The 12,522-nt window shown below is 45.5% G+C and overlaps 1 protein-coding gene across 1 annotated transcript in view; it reads right to left on the bottom strand.

Moving 5' to 3' along the window:
- LOC120910599 overlaps positions 1 to 12,522 on the bottom strand; it is a gene marked incomplete at its 3' end in the record, with an annotated part of 60,884 nt that overhangs the window by 22,456 nt on the left and 25,906 nt on the right. Inside the window, exons 7-9 of the mRNA XM_040322357.1 lie at positions 12,272 to 12,326; positions 4,568 to 4,636; positions 506 to 1,643 (exon numbers count right to left, since the gene is read on the bottom strand). Of these exons, the coding sequence (XP_040178291.1) occupies positions 506 to 1,643; positions 4,568 to 4,636; positions 12,272 to 12,326 (1,262 nt within the window). The remainder of the gene's footprint in view (positions 1 to 505; positions 1,644 to 4,567; positions 4,637 to 12,271; positions 12,327 to 12,522) is intronic.

Here is a 12,522-nt window from a genome sequence, read left to right as displayed (position 1 = left end):
TTGACCATTCTTCCAAAAGACATGGATGAGCGAGTTTGGGGTGGAGGAACTTAACTGGCCTGACCTCAATGCGAACACCTTTGTGATAATTTAGAGCGGAGACTGCGAACCAGGCCTTCTCCTCCGACATCAGTGCCTGACCTCATAAGTGCGCTTATGGAAGAGTGGTCAAACATTTCCATAGACACCCTTGTAAACCTTGTGGACAGCTTTCCCAGAAAAGTTGAAGCTGCAAAAGGTGGGCCAACTCAATATTGAACCCTACGGACATCCGAAAATTAAAAGAGGCTCTGCATAGAGTAAAATCCTCAAATTTTATTGCTCTTAAAAAGGTGCCCCTGGACGACGTCAAACATATGACGAAACACGTAGGGCGGAGCGACGCACTGATGTCACTGCTACACTTATGTCCCGGTTGACATTTTTTTTGTATATGTGACGGTTGCACATGCAAATTTAGGCAGTTTTACTACAATACACCCCCTCACTCACTCAGGATAGGAACGTGGCTTCTTCCCCGTGTGTGATCTCTGATGTCTGTAAAGATGGGCCTTCTGTGAAAAACCTTTCCCGCACTCAGGACAGGAATACGGCTTCTCACCCGTGTGCAACCTCTGATGTTTGCTAAGATTTGACTTAACTGAAAAACATTTCCCGCACTCAGGACAGGAATACGGCTTCTCACCCGTGTGCAACCTCTGATGTTTGCTAAGATTTGACTTAACTGAAAAACATTTTCCGCACTCAGGACAGGAATACGGCTTCTCACCTGTGTGCGACATCTGATGTCTCTTAAGATCTGACTTATCTGAAAAACATTTCCCGCACTCAGGACAGGAATATGGCTTCTCACCTGTGTGTGATCTCTGATGAGGATAAAGATTGGACTTGGATGTAAAACATTTTCCGCACTCATCACAGGAATACGGCTTCTCACCCGTGTGCGACCTCTGATGTGTGTCAAGAAGCCACTTAACTGAAAAACATTTCCCGCACTTATCACAGGAATACGGCTTCTCACCTGTGTGCGACATCTGATGTCTGTTAAAATCTGACTTATCTGAAAACCATTTCCCGCACTCAGGACAGAAATATGGCTTCTCACCCGTGTGCAACCTCTGATGTTTGCTAAGACTCGTCTTAACTGAAAAACATTTCCCGCACTCAAAACAGGAATATGGCTTCTCACCCGTGTGCGACATCTGATGTCTGTCAAGATATGACTTAACTGAAAAACATTTCCCACATTCAGGACAGGAATACGGCTTCTCACCCGTGTGAGACCTCTGATGAGGATAAAGACTGGACTTAGCTGTAAAACATTTTCCGCACTCAGGACAGGAATACGGCTTCTCACCCGTGTGTGACCTCTGATGTATGTCAAGAAGCGACTTAACTGCAAAACATTTCCCACATTCAGGACAGGAATACGGCTTCTCACCCGTGTGAGACCTCTGATGTGTGACAAGTTTTGATTTTTTTATAAAACATTTCCCGCACTCAGAACAGGAATGTGGCTTCTCACCTGTATGAATTTTTTTATGAACAGTAAGACCAGACTTTAAACGGAAACACTTCCCACACTCAGTACAGGAAAACCTCTTGTCTGTTGGAAGGACGGCACCGTCCCTCAAAGTCTGAGGTTCCTCAGGATAAGAGGAATACGATGGTCTGGCACCGTCCCGCACAGTCTGAGGTTCCTCAGGATAAGAGGAATACGATGGTCCGGCACCGTCCGGCACAGTCTGAGGTTCCTCAGGATAAGAGGAATACGATGGTCTGGCACCGTCCCGCACAGTCTGAGGTTCCTCAGGATAAGAGGAATACGATGGTCTGGCACCGTCCCGCACAGCCTGAGGTTCCTCAGGATAAGAGGAATACGATGGTCCGGCACCGTCCCGCACAGTCTGAGGTTCCTCAGGATAAGAGGAATACGATAGTCCGGCACCGTCCCGCACAGTCTGAGGTTCCTCAGGATAAGAGGAATACGATGGTCCGGCACCGTCCCGCACAGTCTGAGGTTCCTCAGGATAAGAGGAATAAGATGGTCCGGCACCATCCCGCACAGTCTGAGGTTCCTCAGGATAAGAGGAATACGATGGTCCATCTACACTGTGTGGTGCCGGATGGACATTTGAGGTAGTCGGGTTTTCTCCTGGACTATACTGTGTGATGTCCTCATCTTCTACTTTACAGTCTGGAGACAAAGTGAGACAATCCTCTGAGGTTTTCCTCATCTCCCGTCCATCTACTAAAATAGAAATACAAAGATTATTACTAGACATGAGCTGATTGGTTCCCCTAAACCAGGACTCTGCCCACATCAGGCAGCTTTGTCTCCGAGGATCTTACAATTCCACCCTCAAGGTAACTAGTAAATGGGTCCTCTGATCTCCTACCAGATCATTTCTTCATTCATGGACCTTAGTCAGAGAGTGAGGAAACAATGAGAACTGTCTTTTATAGGAGTGACAGTGATGAGGGGATTATAGGACAAGTGTCCCCACCCCCTTTATCACTCATTATCATCTTCCCAACACAAGAAGTCCTGCACTTCCTTATTTAGTCCATGATTTAGTCATGAATAACTTCGGGCTGAGCCCCACTAGAGGTCAGAGAGTGAGGATGGGGGAGAACAACCAAGATGAAGACTGGACTGATCCTGAAGACCTCCATCATTGGGTTATTGACTCCTCCCCCTCATCATCACTTTCTGTTTAAGGCTCCAAAGTTGGAGGATGTTATCACATTATTATCTACATGTAAAAGTCTGTGCTCCAATCACATCATCCGATATAAAATGTCCAGCTGGTAGGAAATGGGTGTAACAAAAGAGAGAATACATATTATGTGTATATATAGCAGAGGGGAGAGAGAATGAGTCAGGAGTATGTAATGTACAACATATTGTATAAGATACAACAGATAGGACTATATAGTATCAGAATTATATAATGTACAATATAGAGTATATAGTGCAGGGGTCAGGAGTATGTAATGTACAATATAAATGATATAGTGTAAGGGTCAGGACTCATGATATTGGTATTCAGTAATCAGTGGTGGATTAAATGTTTTCATGAGACAAGTTGCAGAGATCCCACACCGCTGCCTCCCATCTCCTGAGACTGCACTCTGTGACTTGGGTCTGAGACTATACAGACATATCCCTCCACCCGGCACAGCCAGCAAATAACAGAGCAAGTAACCCGGGTGAATTGCAAAGATAATGATCCTGCTATACCCTGGCATGGGGCAGAAGACCCAAGACACATGCCACTGGTGCCTAGGTTGAACAATGCCTATAGTGAGAGTCAACATTTTGCTGCCAACTGAACCCCAGAATCTCCATAAATCCAGTCTAGAGACATAAATTGTGTCTGCAGCACAGAGAAGGAAGATTATCAGAGAGAAATACAGGAATACAGGACGGGGAACACAGCTCAGGAAAGTGACCTGGGGATTACAGGCTGATATCACCCAGTCCCCGCCCTACTCTGGACCAATCAGTGAGCAGTATGGGTGGAGGAATGGATTTAGTGTTAATGACCCACCTGTGCTGATCTCTGTAGGAGTGTCCTCCTCTATAAATGTCCCCGTTATTCCATCCTCCTCCATAGACTGCTGATCATCCCTCACATACGTCTCTTCTTCTTCTGATTTCACCTCAAATTCTATATCGATTGGATCTCCACTCTAAACCAAGAAAAAGAGAGAGAATATCATCTGTAAAATAAGAGCTTTAATATTGTGACATCACATAAAAAATCCACACATCGTCTCCATGAGTCTGTGTTTTACAATCTCCATCCCACCAACCTTGTAATATTGAGGGATGGTGTGACCTTCCTGTGTGGAATCACGGGAATACCGAAGACGGGGACATCTCTCTGGTTGGTTTCTGTAGCTGGATGACTCCACCATGGTGTCCTGGTACAGATCTTTGTGTTCTTCCTCCATCACCATATCCTCATCATCCTCCTCTTTTATCTCTTCTTTAACCTCAACTTTAGAATCTCTCAGGTTTTTACTCTGAATATAGAATAAAAATGACATCAATGGTAACAATGCAGATAATGTACAGATCCTAATGATACTATCAGTGATTGTTCCTCATCTACCTGATGATGGTGGGGGATGGTGTGACCTTCCTGTGTGGAATCCCGGGAATACAGAAGACGGGGACATCTCTCTGGTGGGTTTCTGTAGCTGGATGACTCCACCATGGTGTCCTGGTACAGATCTTTGTGTCCTTTTGGAAACTCCTCCATCACCCCATCCTCATCATCCTCCTCTTTTATTTCTTCTTTCACCTCAACTTTAGGATCTCTCAGGTTTCCACTCTGAATATAGAATAAAAATGACATCAATGGTAACAATGCAGATAATGTACAGATCCTAATGATACTATCAGTGATTGTTCCTCATCTACCTGATGATGGTGAGGGATGGTGTGACCTTCCTGTGTGGAATCCCGGGAATACAGAGGACGGGGACATCTCTCTGGAGGGTTTCTGGTATTAGGCGGCTCCATCATATCCTTGTGTCCTGAAAGCTCCTTCATTACACCATATTCCTCGTCCTCTTGCTTGTACTCTTCTTTAATAACACTATTATAATCCTCAAGGTTTCCACTCTGAATATATAATAAAACATTTATTGTAACAAACATGATTGTGTATAAATCATAATTACTAATAATTGTGATATGGCGATTTGTATCTATCTCACTTATACACTTAATAATACAGGTACATTAGAATTAAGTGAGTACAACTTTGTCTATATAAGAACCAACCAATGCGGTTGCAGCTATAACCAATAAAATCAGTAACGAATGATAACTTGCAAAACGGATAACAATCTTATTTATTTATACAGAAAAGAAACGCTAGAATAATCAGATATTACCAAATATAATGTAGCTGGTAAAACTCCTAAAGAAATTATGTTATTAATAAAATACCAAGTAAGTAATACAAAAAAAAGATGTTGCAATTTAAAAATATATATTACTAATACATAAAGGAAAGAAAGTTACCACAAAGGAAACAAAGAATGGTGGTGATACGAAATCCAGTCCTATAAACAGCCTCAACGTCTTCTCCAAGGTTATGGAGAAAGCAGTAGTACAACAGCTACAACACCATTTGGGCACCCACAAACTACTGGACCCACTACAATCGGGTTTCCGTCCAGGTCACGGGACGGAAACAGCACTTCTCAAAATATGGGATGACGTTCTCGAAGCAGCAGACGAAGGAGAATCATACCTTCTGATACTGCTGGACCTTAGTGCTGCCTTTGACACAGTAGACCACAAAATGTTGCTGACTCGCCTCACAGAAGTAGCCAGAGTTGCAGACTCGGATCTACCCTGGTTCACATCATTCCTGGAAAATCGATCCCAGACAGTAAAACTGTACCATGCCGTGTCATGCGGAGTCCCTCAAAGATCACCCCTGTCGCCCATACTATTTAACATCTATCTCCGCCCTCTCCTCAAAATTATCAATAACCAGGACCTACTCTACCATTCCTACGCCGACGACACTCAACTTTACTTTCGTATTAGCAACAAAAAGGACCAATACCTCGGACTAGAACAATGTCTCACTTCTATAGACAACTAGATGACGGAGAGTCACCTTAAACTCAATGGATCAAAAACAGAACTCCTGCTCCACGCAAACCGAAACAGACTTTCTAGGACAACATGGACGCCACCGCCCATCTTTGGAAAAACCATCACCAAAGTCAAAATTCATTTTTGACTCTGACATGACAATGGATGCACAAATACGATCAGTAGTCAGCGGATCCCACCATCTTCTCCGTCTACTACGAAGACTCGTTCCCTTCATCCCAAAAGAAGACACAGCAATAGTGGTTGGAACAATTATCAACTTCAGGCTCGACTATGCAAACTCCCTCTACCTCGGACTCCCAAAATACCAGATTGCTCGGTTACAAGTCGTTCAGAACACTGCGGCACGACTGGTAACAGAAAAAAAAAACCCTGGGAATCAATCACTCCCTCCCCGAGATCCCTCCATTGGCTGGCCGTAAAAGACCAAGTCACATTTAAGGCCCTCTGCCTGACGCAGCAAATGCATACAAGGAATCGCCCCCCAATATTTATGTGAGAAAATAAAATACCAAATCCCCAATCGTGTCCTTCGATCAACTAACCAAAATCTACTACAAATCCCCAAGGCCCAGTACAAAACCAAAGGAGAACGAGGATTCGCAGTCCAACGACCTCGACTCTGGAATGCATTACCAACTAACATCCAAACAGAAGTGAATCACCAGGCCTTCAGGAAAAAACTCAAGACCCACCTATTCTGAAGGCTAAAAAGAAGGAAATGGATACCAAGCGCCTTGAGGCGATTCAGTTCGCTACCCCAACCACCTTCTCAAGTCAACTAACCAAAATCTACTTAAAATCCCCAAGGCCCATTACAAGACAAAAGGAGAACGAAAATTTGCAGTCCAAATATTTATGTGAGAAAATAAAATACCATAACCCCAATCGCTTCCTTCGATCAACTAACCAAAATCTACTACAAATCCCCAAGGCCTGGTACAAGACCAAAGGAGAACGAGGATTCACAGTCCAACGAACTCGACTGTGGAACGCATTACCAACCAATATCCCAACGGAAATGAATCACCAGGCCTTCAGGAAAAAACTCAAGACCCACCTATTCTGAAGGCCAAATTAGAAGGAAATATACCAAGCGCCTTGAGGCGATTCAGTTTGCATATGTAACGCTATATAAGTTTTTCATTCATTCATTCCAATCCCCACCAATCACACCCCTGGACTACATTCATTGGTTCAGAAGTGGCATTGAATCCTGATTGGCTGAAATTCAATCCTAGTTGGTCATCATGCATCTCGAATAAGAGTGTCTTCCTGTCTACCATGTTTATGGTTGTTAAGTACCGGTAAGTGACCCTCCTTGATCTCAGTATAAATTAGCATTTCAAGGACTTATGATCAGGTGAAGACACAATGTCTGCTACTCACTCTAAAGACAATAGTGTAACTTAGTTACTTTGCAGACAACAGACATTGGTCTTTTGAAATGCAGAAAACAGAAACTAGGCCCACCTCTCATGATTAAAGTTTTTTCTTTTTAAATAGCAAACATGTTATACTTACCTCCACTGTGCAGCTCGTTTTGCACAGAGTGGCCCCGATCCACGTCTTCTGGGGTCCCTCGGCGGCTGTCTCTGGTCCTCCCCGCATTGTGTGGAGTCCTTGCGTGCCTGCTCCCGTGATACAGCGAGCGGCCATAGCCGCTCACTGTATTACTCGGCCCGCCACATCATTGGATGTGAATGACAGCAGCGCTACACAATGGCTGCGCTGCTTTCAATCCATCCGCTCCAGCCATTCAACGGCCAGGCTGAGCGGCAAAGAGGATGTCGGGGCCGAGCGCGGGACTTTTGAGGGGTCAGGTAAGTATAACAGGGGGCTGGTATAGTCGGAAGTTTTTTCACCTTAATGCATAGAATGCATTAACCACTTGCCGACCTCCTCATGTACATTTACGTCGGCAGAATGGCACGGACAGGCACATCAACGTACCTGTACGTGCCTGCCTAGACGTGGGTGGGGTGTCCGATCGGGACCCCCCCCGGTACATGCGGAGGTCGGGTCCGCTCGGGGTGCGATCCGGGACGACGGCGCGGCTATTTGTTTTTAGCCGCTCCGTCGCGATCGCTCCCCGGAGCTGAAGAACGGGGAGAGCCGTGTGTAAACACGGCTTCCCCGTGCTTCACTGTGGCGGCGCATCGATCGAGTGATCCCTTTTATAGGGGAGACTCGATCGATGATGTCAATCCTACAGCCACACCCCCCTACACTAGTAAACACATACACAGTGATCCCTAAATGTTACAGCGCCCCCTGTGTTTAACCAAACTGCAACTGTCATTTTCACAATAAACAATGCAATTTAAATGCATTTTTTTGCTGTGAAAATGACAATGGTCCCAAAAATGTGTCAAAATTGTCCGAAGTGTCCGCCATAATGTCGCAGTCACGAAAAAAAAATCGCTGATCGCCACCATTACTAGTAAAAAAAATAAAAATGCAAAAAAACTATCCCCTATTTTGTAAACGCTATAAATTTTGCGCAAACCAACCGATAAACGATTATTGTGATTTTTTTTACCAAAAATAGGTAGAAGAATACGTATCGGCCTAAACTGAGGAAAAAAAAATTTTTATATATGTTTTTGGGGGATATTTATTACAGCAAAAAGTAAAAAAATATTGCATTTTTTTCAAAATTGTCGCTCTATTTTTGTTTATAGCGCAAAAAATAAAAACCGCAGAGGTGATCAAATACCACCAAAAGAAAGCTCTATTTGTGGGGAAAAAAGGATGCCAATTTTGTTTGGGAGCCACGTCGCACGACCGCGCAATTGTCTGTTAAAGCGACGCAGTCCCGAACTGTAAAAACCCCTTGGGTCTTTAGCCAGCATATTGGTCCGGGGCTTAAGTGGTTAAGGTGAAAAACTTTGACCGTTGAACCACAGGCCAGCGGCTAGCAGAACTTGCATGCCAGCAGCCAGCTCCCAGCAAGACTTACAGGCCATGGCTAGCTCCCAGCAGGACCCAGAGGCCATGGCCAGCACAGGACCTGACAGCCAGACAGTGTTGAGTGCAATTTTCTATTTTGAGGTTACTGGATTTACAGGAACATATTACTGGAATTTATCTCCAAAATGAAGGGAATGTTCCGGCCCGGTAAGTGGGGAAATGTTCTGCCCCTGAAGGGCTTAATCTAGGTTCCCACACTATATATGTGTGTATCATCATCTGCTGGAGATAAAAGACGTCACAGGGACTATGGAGGAAGAGGACGGACATGACGGGGTTACTGGGTGTAAATAGAAAATAATATCCTTAGATTGCAAGCTCTAATGAGCCGGACCCTATGATTCCTCCTGTATTGTAACTGTACTGTCTGCCCTCATGTTGTAAAGTGCAGAACAAACTGTTGGCGCCATATAAATCCCGTATAATAATAATATCTTATTACCTCATCTGCTGCCAGGTCCAACAATGTCTCCTCTCTACTTCCTCCCGACTCACCTCTCACCCGGAACTTCCTGTCTGTGTGTGACATCACTTCCTGTCCTCCATAGAAAATTGCCTGGGTAAAAGTGAGATCACCACCTTGTGGAGCTCAGAGAATTTGCAGCCCAGAGAAACGTGGTGTAGTGTGAGCGTGACGTTGTGCTGTGCATGTTTGTACTGTATATCCTTATACACTACATTGCCAAAAGTATTGGGACTGCAGACCACGTTAGCTCTGAGGAAAGGGGTACGCCCCCGAAACGCGTCAGCTTTTACATCTACTGATTGGTTCAAACGATTATTCGTGTTCCACTGACGATGCTGGACATCTGCTGTACTCATTTTTAAAGCCTGATTTTAACTCCAATTTTGTGAGTATAACCATTGATTTTACTATTGGAATAAATATTTTTTATCAGTATCACACGAGGTCGGTGCGCCCTCCGCTCTCTTTCTTCTCTTTTATAGTTTCATGAATACCCACGATTCTGAGGAGGGCTGCAAGACTCTAGATGATAACTTTCAATTGAACCGCACCACTTCATAGTACTCCCTATAAAATATCAGAGCGCAGGAGACTTGTTCTTGTATAAAAGTATTGGGATGCCTGCCTTTACATGAACTTTAATGGCACCCCAGTCTGTGGCAGGGGAGGGCTGGCAGCCTTAGGTCTGGGGAGCAAGTCCAGTTAAGTGGCCTGTTAAAGCGGTGGTTCACCCTCCATGACAACATTTTAGCATAAAATGAGGCATAGTAGCGCGAGCTACAGTATGCCTGTCTTTATTTTTTTAGCCCCGTACTCACTGTGCAATCGTAGAGACAAGATTCCGACTCCCCGCGGGGAATGGGCGTTCCTATGGAGAGGGAAGGTGATTGACGGCCGGCTCTGGCACGTCACGCTCCCCGAAGACAGCCGGAACAGGTCTCGGCTCTTCACGGCGCTATACGGCGCCTGCGCACAGACTATGCGCAGGCGCCGTGAAGCGCCAAGTCCTATTACGGCTATTTCCGGAGAAGCGTGACGTGCCAGAGCCGGCCGTCAATCACCTTCCCTCTCCATAGGAACGCCCATTCCCAGAGGGGAGTCGGAATCTTGTCTCTACGATTGCACAGTGAGTACGGGGCTAAAAAAATAAAGACAGGCATCATTTTATGCTAGAGGAAAAAAAAATGTTTTATTTTTATTAATAGGGTGAACCCCCGCTTTAAACCACAGGCCAGAGGATAGCAGGACCCACATGCCAGCAGCCAGCTCCCAGAAGGACCCACAGGCCATGGCCAGAAGAACCCACATGCCATGACCAGCACCTGACCTACAAGCCATGGCCAGCACAGGACCTGACAGCCAGACAGTGTTGAGTGCTTTTTCCTATTTTGAGGTTACTGGAAAACTTCCCCCCTGCAAAGAGCTACCCCTTATCACACCCCCGCTTTTGCATACAGCGTTGTCCGACCTTTTTTTCTTTTAGCCAATAGGAAAAATGATCACCTCTTTCATCACTTGTTGCTATGTTTGTAGATTTTTTTATCTTCTGCCTGGGTGAAATGTTCTATTTCACACAACAGACTAAAGTGACAAAACGCCCGTATAAACGCTCATTGTCGCGCTAGACGATTGAATCGAGCGTTTCCATTACTTTTTAGGGGAATACAAACGTTCTAAAATGCCTAAATCCGCCCAATTCGCGCAACAAAAAAGTGTCCGGAACTTGTTTGAGCTTCAGGCGTTTTGGAGTGGAGATGTGAACCATCTCCATAGAGAATAATGTATTTTTATGTTTTGGTGCTTCATGCTTCAGGCGACAAAACGCTCAGGTGTGAATGCGGCCTAAGTACAGTGCTCTCCCCTCACAGAGCCTCCCCCTCTTCCCACACCCCAGTACACAGTGCACCCCCGGTATGCAGAGCCCCTCTAAGTGTAGAGCTCCCCCAGTAAACAGAGCTCCCTTTCCTCCAAACCCCAATTTATAATGTTTCCAACCACCCAGATTCAGAGCTCCCCTTCCCCTCTCTCAATCCAGTACACAACCCCCCCCCCCCCAGTACAGAGCTCCTCTCCCTTCCTCCCACCCCAGTAAACATAGCTCCCCCTTCCACACATGGCCTTCCCTCCAACCATTCCCCAGTACTCAGAGCCCCTCACCCCCAAATACAAAGTTTCCCCCTTCTTCCGATCTCCCCAGTACACAGAACTCCTCCTCTCACCCCCAGTACACAGAACTCCTCCTCTCACCCCCAGTACAAAGAGCTCCCCTCCAGTACACAGAACTCCTCCTCTCACCCCCACTACAAAGAGCTCCCCTCCGGTATGCAGAGCTCCTCCCTCCTTTCTCACACCTCCGTACCCGCTTATCCTCAAAATAGTGCTAATTTACAGAAGTGGAGCTTTGCTTTATGGGGACAATTGTGTACAAGCGTAGCGCAACCCCTAGAGGGCCAACTAAATTTTGGGGCCCACTATCCCTGCCCAGCCAGACAACATGCATTTTCCAACTTGCATCCAGACACAGAAACCAGTCCTCGGGCTTGTTTTAATGTTTTATTGAGGGAATATAACTTGGATCGGGATGAGGGGTTACAGGATGCCCAAAACTGAATTCAGCAGCAATTTGGAGGACAACTTCTCTATATACACTGGCAGCTGGTACCTTGGTGGAAATAGCAAAGCATTTGTTTTTGACAGAAACAAACTTTTCCGCAGAGGTTCCTATGGGCAACAGCATTATTTATACAGTCTTTACCCTCAGCCATTGATGGACAACTAGGAGACAATTGTATTCCAAGAGCACAGTCATTAACCCAAGCTCTAGGGCAGTTGAGAAACACGTGTAATCCACATACACTATGTTACCAAAAGTATTGAGACACCTGCCTTTACACGCACATGAACTTTAATGGCATCCCAGTCTCAGTCCGTAGGGTTGAATATTGAGTTGGCCCCGCCCTTTGCAGCTACAACAGCTTCAACTCTTCTGGGAAGGTTTAGGAGTGCGTTTATGGGAATGTTTGACCATTCTTCCAAAAGACATGGATGAGCGAGTTTGGGGTGGAGGAACTTAACTGGCCTGACCTCAATGCGAACACCTTTGTGATAATTTAGAGCGGAGACTGCGAACCAGGCCGACATCAGTGCCTGACCTCATAAGTGCGCTTCTGGAAGAATGGTCAAACATTTCCAAAGACACACTTGTAAACCTTGTGGAAGGCCTTCCCAGAAGAGTTGAAGCTGCAAAAGGTGGGCCAACTCAATATTGAGCCCTACGGACATTCGAAAAATGAAAAGAGGCTCTGCATAGAGTAAAGTCCTTACATTTTATTGCTCTTAAAAAGGTGCCCCTGGACGACGTCAAACATATGACGAAACACGTAGGGCGGAGCGACGCGCTGATGTCACTGCTACACTTATGTCCCGGTTGACATTT

This window comes from Rana temporaria, chromosome 8 (assembly GCF_905171775.1).
Source record: "Rana temporaria chromosome 8, aRanTem1.1, whole genome shotgun sequence".
Lineage (NCBI taxonomy): Eukaryota > Metazoa > Chordata > Amphibia > Anura > Ranidae > Rana > Rana temporaria.
This window is presented reverse-complemented; position numbering and strand designations above follow the sequence as displayed.